At 37.7% G+C, this 20,207-nt stretch overlaps 1 protein-coding gene across 3 annotated transcripts in view; it reads right to left on the bottom strand.

Annotated features, from left to right (window-relative positions):
• The window catches only part of LRIG2 (leucine rich repeats and immunoglobulin like domains 2), a 60,920-nt gene that overhangs the window by 15,858 nt on the left and 24,855 nt on the right, over window positions 1-20,207 (bottom strand). For all 3 annotated transcript variants that reach the window (XM_079899684.1, XM_079899685.1, XM_079899686.1), the window contains 11 exons: window positions 14,197-14,262; window positions 12,680-12,754; window positions 12,383-12,517; window positions 11,695-11,838; window positions 11,429-11,572; window positions 10,444-10,587; window positions 10,099-10,242; window positions 7,017-7,097; window positions 6,229-6,300; window positions 6,022-6,090; window positions 917-1,080 (listed from right to left, as the gene is read on the bottom strand). In XM_079899684.1, the coding sequence (XP_079755810.1) occupies window positions 917-1,080; window positions 6,022-6,090; window positions 6,229-6,300; window positions 7,017-7,097; window positions 10,099-10,242; window positions 10,444-10,587; window positions 11,429-11,572; window positions 11,695-11,838; window positions 12,383-12,517; window positions 12,680-12,754; window positions 14,197-14,262 (1,238 nt within the window). The remainder of the gene's footprint in view (window positions 1-916; window positions 1,081-6,021; window positions 6,091-6,228; window positions 6,301-7,016; window positions 7,098-10,098; window positions 10,243-10,443; window positions 10,588-11,428; window positions 11,573-11,694; window positions 11,839-12,382; window positions 12,518-12,679; window positions 12,755-14,196; window positions 14,263-20,207) is intronic.

Genomic DNA, 20,207 nt, shown 5'->3' with positions numbered 1-20,207 from the left:
AGTTCCACTGTGTAAAGCTAAGAATTAGTCACTAAAGTAAATGTAAATGTAAAAGAAAAACTTACAAATTGAGAAAAAACAATATAGATGTATACTTGAAATTATAATTAAGTGCTAGAATCAAGACAACTTGTCTATGACAACTTGTCTCTGTCCCCCTTCCCCTCCAAAAAACTCCCAAACCCTGCTGCTTCTGTCTTAGGAAAATGCATCAAAAACAGAAACCAGGCTTCCCTGGTGGCGCAGTGGTTGAGAGTCCACCTGCCGATGCAGGGGACACGAGTTCGTGCCTCGGTCCGGGAAGATCCCACATGCCGCGAAGCGGCTAGGCCTGTGAGCCATGGCTGCTGAGCCTGCGCGTCCGGAGCCTGTGCTCCACAACAAGAGAGGCCACAACAGTGAAGGGCCCGCGTACCACAAAAAAAAAAAAAAAAAAAAAGAAACCAAATGAAACTGGTACATTCATACATTGCTGGTGACAACATAAACTAGTGCTATCTGTTTGAAAACACCTGGTAGCACTTTTCAAGATCTACTAAATATAAAATCATGCTTTTGAATGAATTCATGAAAAAAAACTCACACTTTTTGATTCAGGAATCTTACTACTAGATATTTATTCTAAGGTTAATAATCTCCCTAAAAGGTAAAGGCCTACATTCATAAAGAAGCTATAATACAGACAGTATTTTAAATGATCATTTAAGAACACACTGAGGAAAAAAACTGCTTATGATATATTAAGTTGAAGAACACAAAATTTAAGCTACAATTACAATATAAAAATGTTAGAGAAGAATCTAAAGAAATGGAAATAGATATTCTAGTAGGAAAGCATTCTATTTAAATCTTTTTTAATTCCGTTGTTAAGATAGTAAGTGCATAATATACAAAATATTAAAACAAAAATACAAACCACAGACAAAATCTTTCAGATCCACATTCAGGATGCTTTGCCCTGCTAGCCATTCAGGGTGTGCACAGCTTACATTCACAGAATGTTGAAAGTTATTATCAACCAGCCACTGAAGCAACCACTTCAAATGGCAGTCACAGAGCAAACTGCTTGTGTTCAGAATTCTGCAGAAACAAAAGGAAAAGAAGTGCCCTTTACTTTTCATTCCAAGTTTCTCCAGCATTAAAAGCTTACTACACAGGACGTCCCTGGTGGTGCAGTGGTTAAGAATCTGCCAGCCAATGCAGGGGACACGGTTCGAGCCCTGGTCCGGGAAGATCCCACATGCCACAGAGCAACTAAGCCCATGTGCCACAACGACTGAAGCCCACGCACCTAGAGGCTGTGCTCCACAACAAGAGAAGCCACTGCAATGAGAAGCCAGCGCACCACAACGAAGAGTAGGCCCCGCTCCCTGCAACTAGAGAAAGCCCACGCGCAGCAACAAAGACTCAACACAGCCAAAAATAAATAAATTAAGAGGAAAAAAAAAGCTTACTACACACCTAAGCATTTTTCTTGCCAAAAAAATGTTTAACCTGGATCTAACCATGAAAAAACAAATTTAGACTGTCAGCCTTGTTTCCTCAAATACGACAGTGTCATGAAAGACACTAATAAAAGGGGTAGGGGGAATAAGGGTAAGGGATTTATTTTAGATTAAAGGAGACTAAAGAGTCATTACAACCAAATGTAAAGCGTGATCCTTCATTAAGAAAATATATATACACAAAGAACATTTTTGGACATTAGGGAAATCTCAGTATGGACTGCATATTAGATAATATTATTTTATCAATGTTAATTTCATTGGGTGTGATAATAGTGCTGTGGTTATATAAGAAAATAACCCTGCACAGGAAATACATGCTGAGATATTTTAGGAGTGAAGTGTCATGATGTCTGTAGCTTACTTTCGACTGGTTAAGCAAAATAATAAGTGTATGTATATACGTATATGAGTGTGTGTGGAAAGAGGGAGAGAGACAGGAGAGAAAGGGAAGGAATGAAGGAGGGAGGGAGAGCAACAGGTAACAAATTTAGCAAAGAGTTAACAATTGATGAATCCAGGTAAATGGCATATGGATGTTCATTGTACTGTCCTTTAAACTTTTGACGTTTAAAATTTTTCCCAGAGAAATTTGGGGAAGAGCTTACTATATATATTGGGACATAGAGACATCTTTGTTGTGGAGAGGGTATAATTATTTTCAAATTATTTCATCAAGACTAAAAACATTTCAGCCCTGTGGCAATGTGTACTGCAACCTAAACTAAGAACCACTGAAAAATGGTTTGTGGTTATAATAGGCCTATAAAATATACGTGAAAAATCAGTGTTTTATTTTAATGACCCTTAAATGTCTCATCCACTTGGAAGTAGGGAAAGCAAGTGATTTTGACAACATTATAACCTGCTTTGCGTGCATCACCAAAATCCTCAAGTAATTTTAAAGTTTGGTATAAAAATACCTAAGATCTGATTCCAAAGAAGTTTCAAACAGTCTTTAAGGGTACCCCAAAAGCCATACTTTATCAAGGGCAATTTTAATTAAGCAGGCCAAAAGTTACCTTTTGCATTTCAGAATTCTTATGTTATATGCATTCATTCACCGAGAAATATTTGAGTCTACTATATGCCAGGCACTGTTCTAGGCTGTCGCACTACAGCTCTCACAAAGCTTATGTATTTAGAGCTAAACAATAAACAAACAAATGCAAAGTATAGTGTCAGAAAGTTAAGTCCTGTCAAGAAAAACAAAGCTGGGCAGAGACATAGAGACAGCAGCTACCAGTTTAGATAAAGCAGTCAGGGAAAGATTCTTTGAAGAGATGGCATTTGGGCAAAGACCTGAAAGAATCGAGAGAGCAAATCATATGAAGATCTGAGGTAAGAGTGTCACAGACAGAGGAAACTATGCACAAAGACCTTGAGGCAGATACTTAGTGTGCTTAGTGTGAAAAGCAAGGAGGCCACTGAAGCCAGAGCACAGAAAGTGAGGGGACAGTGACGGGAATGAGGTCAGAGAGATGGGCAAGAAGGACCAGGCCATGCAAGTGCTTTATAAACTAAGGAAAGAACCTGAGTTGTTTTTTTCCTATGTGTGCTGGGAAGACACTGGAAGGTTAAGAACAGAGGAATGATATGGTCTAACTTATGCTTTCTTAGATATAATATAAGTTACCTCGTGAGACATGGACTTACATCCTAATTCCACTACTTACCTTAGGCAAGATACTGAATGCCTCCAAAATCTCAGTTTCTATTCCTGGAAAGTGGGATTAAGAACACCTACCTCAAAAATTTTTTTAAATAAAGCATTTAGCATAGTGTCTGGCCACAGATACCACAAGATTCACATTAGTTCCCTTCACTTCTGTTTCTTTTGCATCTTTCCACCCTTCACATGCTAATGAACTCTGCTGTACCTAATGGAGTATATCCTGCATTCTCTCCGCAAGTATATGGATAGATATATACCAAATATCAACAGTGGTTGTCTTTTGAGTACTGGGGATTTGGGGTCTTTCTCTCCCTCTTGGTTTAACTATCTAATTTTCTACCATGATTACATAACTTTAATGCAGACAATTTTTAATTCATATTTGACTCTCCCACCTCCCCCCAATATTTATGCAAAGCACTGTGAAGGATACCAAAAAGTATTAAGAGATACTTTAATAAATGTTGATGTGAAATTCTGTATTATAAATACGACTTAAATTTAAAGTAACCAAAAGCAACTAAAACTTCCCAGTAAATAAGCTGCATTAGAGTTCCTGCATTAGCAGCTTGTTCAAACCGACTCAAAAAATCACCAAGTGACTCTCTGAAGAATGAAACTATGATATTTGCTTTCACCTATAAAAATTATATTTTAAACTGATTTCTCTTAACAAAAGTTAAAACTTTCTTGCTGGCCCTCAGATTATCACAACCAAAAAAAGGTAATACTGATATGCAGTAAGTTGTGCCTTTTCAAGTTAAAGTAAGCCTTAGGAGAAATAACTCAAAATATCTCAAGAGACCAAAAAATAAATAAATAAATAAGCAAGCCACTTTAAAAATCTGGCAGACGACTTCCCTGGTGGCGCAGTGGTTAAGAATCCACCTGCCAATGCAGGGGACATAGGTTCGAGCCCTGGTCCGGGAAGATTCCACATGCCAAGGAGCAACTAAGCCTATGCGCCATGATTACTGAGCCTGCACTCTAGAGCCCGCGAGCCACAACTACTGAGCCCACGTGCCACAACTACTGAAGCCCGCGTGCCTAGAGCCCATGCTCCACAACAAGAGAAGCCACCGCAATGAGAAGCCCGCGCGCCACAACAAAGAGTAGCCCCCGCTCAACGCAACTAGAGAAAACCTGTGTGCAGCAATGAAGACCCAATGCAGCCAAAAATAAGTAAATAAATTTATTTTTTAAAAAATCTGGCAGAAAATAACAAAAGATGATCTCCATAACATTTTAACTTTTGTTATTATCTTAGTTATTCACCTTTTACTATATGCCAGGCTCTGTGTGGAGTATCTTCTCAAAACCCTCAAAAGCTTTCTAATGCACTTAGAGGGAAAAAAGTCCTAACTCCTCATGGCCTATTAGGCCCTACATGATCAGGCCTGTTTATGTCTCTGACCTCATCTCCTACCATTCTTTCCCTTGCTCTTGTCTTCCAGCCACATCAGTGTCTCTCCAGTTCTTCAAGCACAAAAAGCAAGCTCCTTCCTCAGGGCCTTTTCACTTGCTCTTCCCTGTGCCTGGAATGCCCTTCGCCCAGTATAAGATGGTTTGCCATTTCATCTCACTAAGGGCCTGGCTCAAAGGCTGTTATCTTCAGAAAAGCCTTCCCTCACTACTTCAAGATAGCAATCCCTGTACGCTGTACACCTTTGACCCAGCTTTTTCTTCAGAACATTTATTATCTGGTTTACTATTTATCTTCCTAACAGAATTTTGTAATATGCTATGAAGATAGAGACTTTGTCTTGTTCACTACTGTGTTTTTAGCATTTAGAACACTACCTTACATAGCAGATGACAATAAACATTTCTTCCATAAACAAATTATCTCATTTTATCTTCACATAAGCCTGAGGGTGGTGCTCTTCCCATACTGAGAAGGGAAACTGAGTCCTAGGCTAAACACACAGTTGTAAAGAATGGGGCAAGAATCTAAACCGAGGCAATTTGAACTCACATACTTCCAGTGCAACTCAAACTATATGTGGAGAAGGACCAGTTTTTTAAATTCCCAATCTGTTATAGATCAATACTTTTATAAAATTCAACAGAAGTGTCACAGTAAGGTCAAATTGTTCTATAAGTTTCTAAAAAGCTTGCTCTGAATTTCTGTCCTTCTCTCGTCATGAATCAGCTCTGGTCCACAGACCTCCCTTTGAATAGCCTTCAGGCAAGGCAAGGTAAGTTGATATAGCCCGTTGATTCTTACCAGTGGCTCAATATCCGAATCACCAGAGTTTGAAATTAAGAGCAACGCCCAACTAACCAACCCACCCCTGGGAAATCCCCCCTGGGAAATAAGAACAGTTTTTTTAAATCATGAATGAAAAAACGTTAAAATGATATGTATTTTTCTATCATAACTATTCAACAGTTTTGGAACATTTTAGTAGTTTGAACAGATTAGAGACATCCTCTGTGACCATTATACTGAAAGTGCTAGATCACCTCCAAAAATTACATAATACCTTAATTGTAACTCATCCCAAGAGAACACATGTCTCCAACAGTCCAGAAGGGAAGAGGGGAATAAAAAAGGAACAGTAGGGTAAACATAAAGCATAAGCAGCGTTGCTAAGGTCTCTTTAACTATATGCATCAGCAACACAGGAAAAAAACAGAAGGTCTTGGAGCCACACACTCTGGACTTTTCAATGTTATTTTTAAATTACATCCAGTCACTAAAATAACTGAATGTTAACACTTTCTTTTTTCCTGCCTGAATTGTGCGCTTTGGGAAACATCTGGGTCACATTCATCACACTTTAAGCACAAGCGTGGATAATGATCTAATTAATGACAAAAAAGACTTAAGTTACGTACAGTTCTTTCAAGCGAGTCTGGGAAAAAGCATTTTCTTGGATAGACATTATAGCATTGTTGTTCAAATCTCTGAAATGAAGAGAAATGAAACATTACCAGTCACCATTTCTACAATTAAGTTATATAAACACTTTAAATGGTCATGAAAACCTCTGCTAAGAGCAAAGATTATTTATATACTGAGCAAAATGGCTGAAAAATACTTACAGATGCTCAAGGGATTCAAGACCAATGAATGCTTTCTTTGTAATTGACTTAATCTGATTTCCTTGTAAGATTCTGAAATACAAACAGACCTTTCTAATAAAGCTCTCCACTAAACAAAATTAAATTCATTAAAATAAACATTTACCTATAACGAGTGAAAATAAGCCTAACATGCATTCTTAAGAAAGTTGTGAACCTTCATTATTAACCAGTGTGAAGCACAGAATAAATGTGTCTATTAAGATGTCAGCGCTCAGTGAGGTATCTATAAACAACCATCCTGACCACAGATACACCTGTAGTTTTCATATAATAAACTGGATTACATTCCCAGTTTCTCCCTTCTCAGCAAAAGATCATCCAGTCAAAGAAACTCAGGCAAGTGTGAAGTCTGGGAGACATTCTTATGGGAGAAGACCTAAAATCTTGCTTGAGAGAATCCTCTCTTGCTAAATTACCCATAAATCTCACATGATTAAACAGATCATGGTTCAATTCTGGTTTCAGTGCATTTCTTTTACTTAAATCAAAATTTTAGTTCCATAAATAACTTCTCTTTAAGTGACACTAAGAATGTTCTTTCAGAAAGTGCCCCACCACAAAAAAACAAAATGAAAAACAAACCGAAAAACAAAAACCTTAATAAACAATGAAGCTTCTTCCTTTAGTGGGTGAACCAGAAGGCTCAGACTTTCTAGCCACAGCAAATAGACACAATCCAATCACATTTACAATTGGTTCTTTAAAATATACCTTCATAGACATACATAAATATCATAAATACATACAATTTAGTGAGACTTGTGAGTCCAGCAAAGGCTTCACCAGCATCTTCTATGGCCCATGAAATTTCATTGTTTCTTAAGTTTCTACGAAAATGTCAGGGATAGACAGGTTATGTTAGTCAACATGACCATTACACCATCAGGCATCATCCTGACATAGCAATGCTAATTTTAATTTTGATCCTTACAGTAAAGGTTAGGTTATTTATGATAAACACTCAACTCTTCTTTTTAAAGAATACCTGAGATAAGCATGTAAGAACTAATTCTCGTAAGCTAAGAATTAAGCCGACCTTGATAAATAAATTAAGCAACCTGCTAAGAGTATTAATCTTCCTAGCTAATAGCCCGTAATTGTGTTAGCATATTAAAAATTATAGTCAGGGCCCTAAAAAGAGGAGGATTTCAAGATGCAGGGGGTATGGCTTACAAATCTTATTTCAGACTAATGGGATTTTGGGGTGATCCAAGCCTTCCCCTGAGCCCTTAAATCTAAAATGGCTGACAAAAAGTAATGTCAATACAGAGCTCAACAGCTCTTCAGAGCTTCACAGCTCAACAGCAATTAAACATGCCCCCCGGAAAGTAAGAATGATATACCCATGTGCTAGAGTGATCACTCTGTTTTCTTTAAAAGGAAAAGTATGGATCTTTTAAAATCCACTGTTCCATTCTCAGACGAAATGCAATTGCACCACACCATGTCATCATGGAAGAAATACCAGTTAAAGATATGTAATCACTTTTGCTTCCTTAAGTCATCTCATAATAAAGCACAAAGTTTTTTGCTTTATAAGACATATGTAGGGCTTCCCTGGTGGCGCAGTGGTTGAGAGTCCGCCTGTCGATGCAGGGGACATGGGTTCGTGCCCCGGTCTGGGAAGATCCCACGTGCTGCGGAGCGGCTAGGCCCGTGAGCCATAGCCGCTGAGTCTGCGCGTCCGGAGCCTGTGCTCCGCAACGGGAGAGGCCACAACAGTGAGGGGCCCACGTACCGCAAAAAAAAAAGAAAAAAAAAAAAGACGTGTAAAGTTATGTGAATAACAGTAAGGAGATAGGAGATCACTCTTCCCATTTAGCTATGTCTTTACCTGAAGTGAAAGCTAAGAAAGATCATTTTATTTTACTAAGAATAACTAAATAACTAAAATAACTAAATAACTAAATAACTAAAATAACTAAAGAATAAACACTGAAACAACTGATGGCTCAACTCTACAGGACTTTTCCCTCTCCTCTACAGAACAGCATAAATAGAACTCACTCACCAAAGGGAGTAAGAAGTATATCTACTCTGGCAAGAGCATTGATCTAAAGCCGGAATATCTCAGATCTGTTCCTAATTCTGCCTTAACTATTTTTGTAGCATTAGATAATCATTTACGTCTGCAATTACTTTCCTAAACTTTAATGCTAAAAGTAATAATCAGTGGTGTACTAAAAGAACCTGTCTGCCATCCCGTGCACTGCCAAAAGACTACAGCTGCATCTAATATAAATTCCTGAGTTTGCACTGATCTAATTTAACCTCTGATAAGGTAGAAAAGAGAAAAATTTTTTAAAAAAAGGAAATCACTTTTACTTTTTCAAGGCCAAATCTAAAGGAGGACTACTTCATTAAGTTAAAAACAAAAGAAAAAACATCAAACACACACAGGTGCACACATAGACACCTTCACAAAATTATCATGCTTTCTTTGTCACTTATGGTTAGGTCCCAAAGTTGGAACCTGCCTCTTTTCTGAGACCATTTATCAACTAAACCTGATGACCAAAAAGTTCCCTATTCAGGAACCTTAAGAATCTACAAATTCTACTAATTACTCTTTTTCTCTTATTCTGCTCTATGTTTGAGATTACTATATTTCATTAAAATACCTCTTCATTCAATTATATTCCATGATCAGGGTAAAACATTCAACTTACAGAACAACAGAAGTTTAGAGTTGAAACTGCCTTTTGCAACCATCTAATCCTATATCCATCCTTCACTGGACATTAAAAAAAAAAACAAAAAAAAAAACCAGGAAAGGCTAAGTAATTTTGTCCATCTGACAGTAAAATGAAAAGCACATGAGGGACTTCCCTGCTGGCGCAGTAATTAAGCATCCGCCTGCCAATGCAGGGGACATGGGTTCGAGCCCTGGTCCGGGAAGATCCCACATGCTGTGGAGCAACTAAGCCCATACGCCACGACTACTGAGCCTGCGCTCTAGAGCAAGCCCACGGCAACTACTGAGCCCAAGTGCCACAACTACTGAAGCCCACACGCCTAGAGCCCATGCTCCGCAACAAGAGAAGTCACCACAATGAGGAGCCCGTGCACCGCAACAAACAGTAGCTCCCGCTCACAGCAGCTAGAGAAAGCCTGCATGCAGCAACAAAGACCCAACAGAGCCAAAAATACATAAATAATAAATAAATAAATAAATTTATTTTTTTTTTAAAAAGCACATGAGCTTTAGCATAAAAAAGACCTGGGAAAAGACCTGGGTTCTAATCCTGGCCCAAACATTTACAAGGTATATGACTTTAAACAAATCATTTAATCTCTCTGAACCTCAGTCCCCCAGTATGGAAAAGAGCAATAATATCCCAGTACTCTGAATGCACCTGGCACATATCAGATCATTAATAAATGTTAGTTTTATTTGTCCAAAGTCATGCAGCAAACTGGTAACAGTGAAGAGGTTTCCTGCCAGAGCTGTTCCCACTATATGTCCTGCATCCTTTTGAATGAGAAGTGGTAGATCTGGTACACTACTGGTAGTTCTAGGTCAGAGGAGTAAGAAAATGTGCATTCCTGACACTAGCAACTGTGTTTTATTCCACAGTAACTGGCACAATAAGAGATGCTTTGTTGTTTAGTTAACTCAGAATTAAAGTACAAACTGAAATGGCTAGAGATACATAAAATTTACATATAGGGATAGAGATAAGCAAGACTGTCTTGCCCCAAGGCATAGGAGAGAAGAACTGCAAAATATTAACATACATAATATGTACACTGATTAGCTGTTTTGCTTTAGTGCTTTAAAAAAATTAGTTAAAAAAAAAAATCCCCAAAAAGGAGAGATATACTTACAGTGTCTGAAGATTGGAAAGAAACCTAAATACACCATCAGCAATGTGAGTGACTCTGTTGTCCCCTAAGTTCAATCTCTCCAGTAAGCTCAGACCCACAAAGGCAGATTCATCCAGGCGGGTCAACTGGTTATAGGACAAATCACTAAAAACAAGAAACATGGAAGGTAAAAAATTCACTCTCTTCTAGTTCAACTTTCATATTCTTATTCTACTTACATGATAAATTTAGGGCTTTCAAACTTCTAATAAAGAGGGATATTAGATCTCATTACTGGCCATGGGAATGACTTATTCAATCTGCTCTAGTCTCACAGCTTCCACTGAAATGCCATCTCACACTTACAGTTCAGACAGTCTTTGGCAGAACTCCCATGCATCAGGGCTGATTCTTTCAACAGCATTCTGGCTCACATAGAGCTGTTGTAACATTCGCAAGCCATACAACCACCCCTTGTTCACTTCTGTAAGGTTATTATGCTCCAGTTCTCTGCAGAATTAAAGAAAGGAGGGAATATGTTTCAAAACAAGGCATGCAGGACTTCCCTGGTGGCACAGTGGTTAAGAATCCGCCTGCCAATGCAGGGGACACGGGTTCGAGCCCTGGTCCAGGAAGATCCCACATGCTGCAGAGCAACTACGCCCGTGCACAACTACTGAGCCTGTGCTCTAGAGCCTGTGAGCCACAGCTACTGAAGACCACATGCCTAGAGCCCGTGCTCCGCAACAAGAGAAGCCACCGCAATGAGAAGCCTGCACACCACAACGAAGAGTAGCCCCCACTCACCACAACTAGAGAAAGCCCGCGTGCAGCAACAAAGACCTAACGCAGCCAAAAATAAACAAAATTAAATCTTTAAGAAAAAAAAAAACAACGAGGCATGCAATGAGAAGATTCCAAAAATCTTCATTAAGTCTTGCACAGAGAGGCATATACCATTGCTCAACCCAAGTGAGCAGACAAATTCTATTCATAAATATGTACATGTTTCTTAAGATTTAGTGCAAGAAGCCTGTAAGACTCTCTAAAATATCATATCTATAAAATCAACTCACCAAGAGATATAGTATACCTGTTCTGGATAAATCCTAATAATTTTCATCAGTCAAACATTAAGGGAATATAAACTTTTCAGATGAAATGTTTGGAAGAATGATGACAAAAATACCAGTTAGATAACAAAGCTTAAATCTTAATTTATTTCACATAAGAGAAGGGAGGAAGAGCTAAAATACTTTGTTATAATTAAAGCTACTATCCTAGCTGTTCGGCACTGAAAAGCCCCAGACTCCCTTCCTAACAATCTCCTATTCTAGTTCATAGTACTTACAATTCTTCCATGTTATCCAAGCCAAAAAAAGCTCCATCCTTGAGTTTGCTAATTCCATTCCGCTGCATTTTCAAAGATCTTAAGGAGTCTAGACCTTGGAATGTGAGACCTTCCACAACTTTAATCCTGTTTCTTTTAAGTTCCCTTTAACAGAAATAGTTTTACAGTCAAAAAATTGGTTTGCTGATTTGCCCTAATAATAATAAAAAGAAACAGACATATAAGAAAAAACAATCTTCTTATAATCCATCTATTTAGTTACTCACAAGAATTGGAGGTGAGGTAGCTTGAAGATCTTGGGTGGAATCATGCTAATTCTATTCCTGTTTAACTTTACCACTAATAAGGAACTTGACAAATTATCGAAGCAACCAGCCTCCAAGATGGTTATCCTATTATTGCTCAAATTCCTAAAATGAATAAGATAACAACAAAAAAAATTCAGTGAAACTAAACATTCTACCACTGTAAAGCTGCCTCAAGTCTATGACTAAGCCCCAGCTCCACCACTTAGCAACCGTATGCAACTTTACAAATCATTTAACTGCTTTGTTTCTTCAAGTACAAAATAAGGATAATACCTACTTCATTTGGGTTGAAACAGTATATGTGAATGTGCTTTGTAAACTGTAAAACACTAGCACTCACACTAATTATCACCACCATTACACAGGTTAAGCACTGTTTAACAAACTACTCCCATTTACCTTTTACATGACTGTTAGTAAAACATAATCCAGAATTAAATCTCAAAAATTACCCTGGATACTTAATATTTTCTGAAAATAGTGTACTCTTTAAGGGAAGAAAAAAAAACAAAAAAATCTAACCTAGGTTTGTTTCACATAAGCATATCAAAATCACAATAAATAAGACATATCTGGGAAGATAAATATCAATGAATAATAAACATGCACTTCAAATTAAATCTAGTTTAAACTCTATTTTACTTACAGGTATTTAAGCTGCATTCGAGGAAATGAAGATGTCTTGACTTCTGATATTATATTTGAGCTGAGATCTAAACTCTCGAGAGCAGGGTAAAACTGGAACGCTTCTGCATTTATTTCTGGGATTACATTATGGACTCTATAAAACAAAGATTATATTAAAGCTATTGCCAGTAATCCACCCTAAACCACAAAAATGTTAAATAATTAGGATCAACAACAAGGGTACCTAAAACAAAAACAAAAAAAACTGTGTACTATGCATAATTTAAGTAAAAGACCTGAAATTTTATTTACTTACAATGAGAGAAGAGTAATATTAGTGGTTGGTTCTCCAAAATATGGAATTTCAGTTAGCTCATTATAATTCATTTTCCTGAGTAGGGGGAAAAATAGATATAAAAATTTAGTGAGGGAAATGCTACCTCGAGTTCTAGTTTCTGGCTAGTACATATTCTTTAGGATAAATGCCAAATCTGAAAAAAGCCTATGACCCAGAATGAGTTAGACTAAATATTTTCTACTGAGAAATTAGAGATTTTAATAAAAAAATGTTTTCATGGTATAGATCTATGATTTGATACCAATATTAGAAAGGTTAGGAAATATTTTGCACATTAAATATTTTTAATCCCAGCAAGGTTATTTGAATAGTTACTATTATGACTGCTAATTTAAGTCCTTCTTAAACAAAGAATAATTCATATCTCTCTATATATATTTATTTATAATAAATAAAATTAATTTATATATAAGTTAATTAAATAAATTTTTAAAATACACACGCACACACACATTTTTTTGTTACTCAAAGTTGCTTGAGACCACAGACCTAAAAGATTATCTCAATTGTTTTAGTAGCAAATCTAATGCAATCACATTTCACCAACCTGTTTTTCAATCACTCAACAACCTCAACAATCTAGAATACAGAAAAGAAGCCAGAAGTAAAAGGCCTCCAAGTAATCAACTGAAGTTACAAAGTCCATGTAATAAATAATAAGGCCATGCACTTCCCACTAAGCATTTTCCTTTCCTCAGGACCTACGCTTTCAGCTAATAAGCTTGTCAATTGTTCATTCAGTCCACAGCAGATTAGGGGCAGCCAATTTGAGGCAGGGAAGGAGAGAATGCAGAACAAATGAGAGCACAAAGTACCCCTTGTCAGAAAGAAATTCAAAAGAAAAATTCATCTGAGGATTCTGAGGGTGTTTAGTATAGAGGTAAACAGGCCTCAACAGTTGTGCCTCTGGGAATACCACAATGCAATAACTGATATTAATAATATTTTAGAAACTTCTCTCCAGAAACTACATAATAATACATCTCAGTACTAAAAGAAAAACTTCAATGAAGAGGAAAACTGAATTATATTAACTACCATATTCCAGGTGATACCAAAAATATTGTATTTCATATAAACCTACTTCAGACATGATGCTTCCACCTTAGACAAGTCAAAACATTAAAAAAAAAAAATTTACACAATACAGAGTTTCACTGGCTGAAACTCTGGCAAAAAATAAAATAAAATATATTCACTCTGAAGAGGGGAAATCTTATTTTAGGCCCCAAGGAAGTAGAACAGTATTTCTACGCAGTTTACAACTTGAAATCACCAATGCAATGGCATAATACCCAGAGAGTTTGTGATACTAACAAAGCCAAAGACAAGTTTAGGCTTTTAAACATGTTTTAATCTAAAGTTTTCTTTCCTTCAATTTTTTGACATTTTTGCATTAAACATCCTGAAATTCATAATTCATCAAATCACCTCAAAGAATTTAATGTAAGTTTAAATAAATAAAAATAACTTACACTTCTTGTAATGTTTGAGATTCCAAGCTTATGTTCCAGTTAGACAACCGATTATGACTCAAATCCCTAAATGGAGGATAAGAGATCATTCTTAGTTTAGCCCTAGAAAGCACACTTAAAGGGAAAAAAAAAAAAAAAAATAGGAATCTAAATGCCCTATCAAATGTGAATTTAAGTAGTACAGATAAAAAGAAATGTTTATAATGAATAAAAATTTATGTAGATTTCAAAATAGCTCTTTTACTTTCTCCTTTTTATAAGGGTTTTTTGTTTTTGTTTTTACTAAGAAATACATTCACATGGTTCAATAATCAAAAAGTATAAAAGGATATACAGTAAAAAGTCTCCCACCCTTGTCTCCAGCCATCCAATTTCCCTCCCCAACAGCAACAAGTGAAAATATACCATCTCTTTTACAGCCTGTCAGATACTTTATGCATGTACCAGAAAAGTTTTACACAAATGGTAGAATAATTTACACATTATTTTGCCCCTTGGTTTTTTCACTTAACATATCTTGTAGATCATTCCACAGAGATATTATGGTTTCTTTATCCCTTCCAGTGATTATGTTACACTTTATTATAATGCAGTATGCTTCACATACTTTTGAAAGAAATATATAATTTTAAAGTAACATAATATAAAGTAATATATACTTTTAAAGTAATATATACTTTACATAATATATAATACATATTACACTTTAGCTGTAGATAAACTTGAAGATGGATTAGATTTAACAAGTCAAGACAGTGAGCTTATGTATTAGAATTGGGGTTGACCACATCCTTGATAGAGATGTAGTCTTCCTTAAAAGCAAAAAAAGCAATCTAGCTTCAGGGAAGGGAAATTCATCTCACTCCAAGTTACGTTAATGATGATGGTGGTGGTGGCGGCAGCAGCTAACATTTATTAAGTGCCAGGCACTCTTCTATGCACTTTATACATATAAATCTGCCTAAGTCCACACAACAACTTTATGAGGCAAATACCAGAAACAGACAGAGATTAATAATTTGTCAATCCAAGGTCACACAGCTAATAAGTGAGGAAGTCAAAAATTTGAAATTCCATCTCACTTCTAGTGAGTAGTTTATTAGATACAGCACAGATTTCACTCAAATTAGTCATGAGTCTAAATATTTAAATAGGCTTAAAAATTCACCTTGCTGCTTTCTGGCATCTTTTCAAGACTGAGGTGGAATCTAGCCCACACAAGCTGTCTGCCCAAGAGATGTATTACACATTACAATATGGCTAGCAATAGGGATACACTAGAGAAACATTACAGATCACTTTATCTCACTGTACCACCACGGGCAGTTGACAGATGCATGCAGTTTTGAACGCTGTCTCTATCACAGCACAATTTGTTCTCAGCTAGTTTCATGTCTGTCCATCTGTAAAACCTAGCCACTTTCATTTAAGAGCTTAATTTACACCAAAATATAACTAAGGCTAGATCAAACTGCCACTTTTTCACACAGTTCTATAACCTTTATTCTAAGATATATGGCACCAGGTATCAGCTCAAGGACACTCATGAATGGAGGGGTGTGTTGGGAAATGTTAAGAGAGAAAAACATGAATTCACTCCACATAAAAATCTTATATGCAGACACTGTCATCCAATTCACACTTGCTACCGAACAACAAACACAGAATTTCACACGAGTGAAAAGATGTTTATTTACTGTGGTGTTTCAACTTAAGGAGAAATGCAACTGCTCTAATTTAAGTTAGATACTCCATATTCTACTGCAAGGTGGCTGGTCTGGCAAACAGAGAGCTAATATCATCTGTATAGTAGGCTACCACAGCATCATTTACTTCTACATCTCATGCTTTCTGGAATTTTCCTTTTACAGATTAAGGGCTTTCATTTTAATCAGTGCCTCTAATGCCTTTCCAAACCCTAACCTCCTTGGCAGTATAACTTTTGATTGTACTATCCCCTATATTTCTCTCATGGATGTCAATGATGACCAGACAATCAGTTTTAAAGAAAACCATTATTAAAGAAATCAAAAGCAATCAGATTAAACTTAACTTATACATAGTATAAACCACTATATATTCAGGATCAGTGAAAACTGTCCACTGTCTCTACTGGGTGAAAGAATAATTTTCTCTGTGTGTTTGAAAAACCTCTAACGCTTTTTGATGGAATCCAAAAGATACCTGAAATAATTTGGAGCCTCTCTACAGACTAATGCTGTCTTAAGAATATACGCTTCAGGGCTTCCCTGGTGGCGCAGTGGTTAAGAATCCGCCTGCCAATGCAGGGGACACGGGTTCCAGCCCTGCTCCGGGAAAATCCCACATGCCACGGAGCAACTAAGTCCGTGCACCACAAGTACTAAGCCTGCGCTCTAGAGCCTGCTAACCGCAACTACTGAGCCCACATGACACAACTACTGAAGCCCGCACACCTAGAGCCCATGCTCCACAACAAGAGAAGCCACTGCAATGAGAAGCCTGTGCACTGCCACAGAGTAGCCCCTGTTTGCCACAACTAGAGAAAGTCTGGGCGCAGCAACAAAGACTCAATGCAGCCAAAAATAAATAAAATAAATAAATAATTTTTTTAAAAAAAAGAATATATGCCTCGGGCTTCCCTGGTGGTTCTGTGGTTAAGAATACGCCTGCCGATGCAGGGGACACGGGTTCATGCCCCAGTCCGGGAGGATCCCACATGCCACGGAGCGGCTGGGCCCGTGAGCCATGGCCGCTGAGCCTGCGCGTCCGGAGCCTGTGCTCCGCAACAGGAGAGGCCACAACGGTGAGAGGCCCGCGTACAGCAAAAAATAAATAAATAAATAAATAAATAAATAAAAAAGAATACGCCTGCCAATGCAGGGGACACGGGTTTGAGCCCTGGTCTAGGAGGATCCCACATGCCGCGGAGCAGCTAAGCCCGCCTGCCACAACTGCTGAGCCTGTGCTCTAGAGCCCATGAGCCACAACTACTAAGCCCACGTGCCACAACTTCTGAAGCCCACACGCCTGGATCCCATGCTCCACAACAAGAGAAGCCACCGCAATAAGAAGCCTGCACATGGTAATGAAGAGTAGCCCCCGGTTGCCGCAACTAGAGAAAGCCCACGCGCAGCAACACAGACCCAACGCAGCCAAAAATTAATTAATTAATTTCAAAAAAAAAAGAATATATGCCTCACAGGTCGGAACCACATATAATGAGGCTCTCTGGACTTTTCTGCAACATATCCACGTTGAACAGATTAAAAAACACTAACAATGAGCTGAAATACACTCCCAAAGTGGTACTATCATAGAAAGCAACTAGTATAAATCATATAGCTGTTTTCTCAAAATACCAGATGTGTAACTAGAATTATATGGATTGATTTGATCACCAGGTATTCATGCAATAAGCATTTATTGAACCATGTGCCAGACACTGTGCTAAGTGCTAAGGTTACAACCACTGTCAACTTTAGTAACCTTTTTGTCTTTTTTTTTTTTTTTTCCCCGGTATGCGGGCCTCTCACTGCTGTGGCCTCTCCCATTGCGGAGCACAGGCTCTGGACGTGCAGGCTCAGCGGCCATGGCTCACGGGCCCAGCCACTCCGCGGCACGTGCGATCTTCCTGGACCGGGGCACGAACCCGCATCCCTGCATCGGCAGGCGGACTCTCAACCACTGTGCCACCAGGGAAGCCCCTTTTTGTCTTTTTTGAAAGCAACATTTGTAGTACTCTGTGGAGTCACTTCAAAATGGTAAACATAAATTCAACATCAACTCAACTACTATCCTTCACTGAAAAATGTGTAAATTAACTTTCTTTTCTATCTAGATTTCACTCTGGCATTTAATATGACATGGGTATACGAAGGTACACAGACACACTCCTGCTCTCCATAAGAAATTTCCGATTTATTTTTTTAAAGTAGTCCAAAAAGGCTGAAAAAGATAAATTTGAAGACTTCAAATATCAGATGTAAAACTTTTATATTAAGAATTTGAATAATTTTCAAAATGAAAGTCTCTATTCTTGCAGTGGCCAGTCATTAATTTCATTTAGTTCACATAAACTAATGCTAGTTTATCTGTTTTTGTTTTCTAAGTTCAAGTCCTGAAATGGAGAATGTCTTTCGAAGATCTTCCCCTTGAAATATCCTTAAAATGCACTTAAATAGTTGAAGTAATCTAATGCTTGACAAACACAACCTAAAGAGTCTAGCTTTTTAACAGTCAATAATCTTTATTTTTTAACAAGACTAATATCTGAATATTTATGGATACGATGTTTGGAGAGTAAAGGTCTCTCAGCGAAGGCCTTACTTAGTAGCTCAATGTTATACTCAGTTCCCACTCATGCTAATCTACAGGGATGTAGCTGTAATAAAAGATGAATTATTAACGTTCTTGATACCATGTGGAGCCAGAGGTGCCATTAATGTAGCCATTTTGTACCATCAGGGTGTAAATAATTTATAGGATATGCAGAGCAATCACAACAGTTTGAGGAGAATCAAGTTCTGCAAGCTAATTGCAAAGAAGTTCTGTAGCAATGGAGATGTTGAAGTTTTCTTCTGCCCAGTCATATATGTACACTTCTGAGTCATCATCCATCTTATTTGTTTTTGAGTATCTGCTGTTTTGAGATAGCTTTTGGTATAAAGCTGTTAGTGATAAAGGAAAAGTAAACCTAAAAGCAGACAGAATTTTGAGTTGTTTTGGGATCCCTGCCTTTAGTATACTCCAAGAGTACTTAAGATATCAGCCTGTTAAATCACAGTACTAGGACATCCCTGGCGGCACAGTGGTTAAGAATCCGCCTGCTGGATACACTTTTTTCTCCTCCCTCCTTCCCTCCTCTCGTCCCTTCCCTCCCCTCTCCTCCCCTCTCTCCTCTTTCCCCACTAAAAAGAATCCGCCTGCCAATGCAAGGTACATGGGTTCGAGCCCTGGTCTGGGAAGATCCTACCTGATGCAGAGCAACTAAGCCCATGCGCCACAACTACTGAGCCCTCGCGCCTAGAGCCCGTGCTCCGCAACAAGAGAAGCCACCGCAATGAGAAGCCCGCTCACTGCAACGAAGAGTAGCCCCCGCTCACCGCAACTAGAGAAAGCCCATGCACGGCAATGAAGAACCAGCGTAGCCAAATACAAATATATAATAAATAAATAAATCACAGTACTATAATGAGCGAAATGATAATCCTGAGTATATTTTTTAAAGTAAATTACACTGGATACACTCTAATTAGCAAAACAGGGATTTCCATTCACAAAAGGGCAAATTATGCTGGAAAATACATAAAACATTGTCATACCCAAACTACTGGATATATAATATGTTAGTATCTTTTAACTTTTTGCAAAGGGCCCCTTTATCAGAAATTTTGTTATCGTTGAAGTTCACAGTTCAGCCTATTCTCAAAAGCTTGTATTACAGCATGAAGCATAATGCTATTCCAAATTAAGGTTTCATTCTTCAATTGCATTACTTATTTACACTGTACAACACTTTTTATATGAATCCAAAAAGTTGGATGTGGTAGGAAAATGGGAGCACTAATTTTCAAGAATAAGAGGCATATCTTATTTTCTTCCATCATCTTTCCCTGGGTTCTGAATGACTGAAAACATTGCTTCATTGTGGGGACTACAACAACAAAACAAGAAATATGAATTCTACAGCTACCTTTAAGAATAGAGTTTTTGCACACCCAGTTCTGGTACCTGGGGCAAGTCATTTAACCTCTCTAAACTTCAGTCTCATCTACCATTAAATGAGGATACTAGTACCTACCTCAATGGATTGCTCAGATGATTAAAAGCATATAAATAAAATGCTTAGACTACAGGTCAGTGTGTAAATAGTAGATTATATAATACTAGATTTGAAATAGAATGATGGTCCAGCACTCTCACCTTTTCTAAGTATTTACCTTTTGTACACACAGGCATAATCTACTTCCCAAGGTAAAATCTTAATTAATTGGAACTACTCCCCTAAATTAGCTTATTAAAGTAATAAA

This window comes from Stenella coeruleoalba (assembly GCF_951394435.1).
Source record: "Stenella coeruleoalba genome assembly, chromosome: 1".
NCBI classification, from domain to species: Eukaryota; Metazoa; Chordata; class Mammalia; order Artiodactyla; family Delphinidae; genus Stenella; species Stenella coeruleoalba.
The sequence above is the reverse complement of the archived record's forward strand: the minus strand, read 5'-3'. Positions and strand labels throughout refer to the sequence as shown.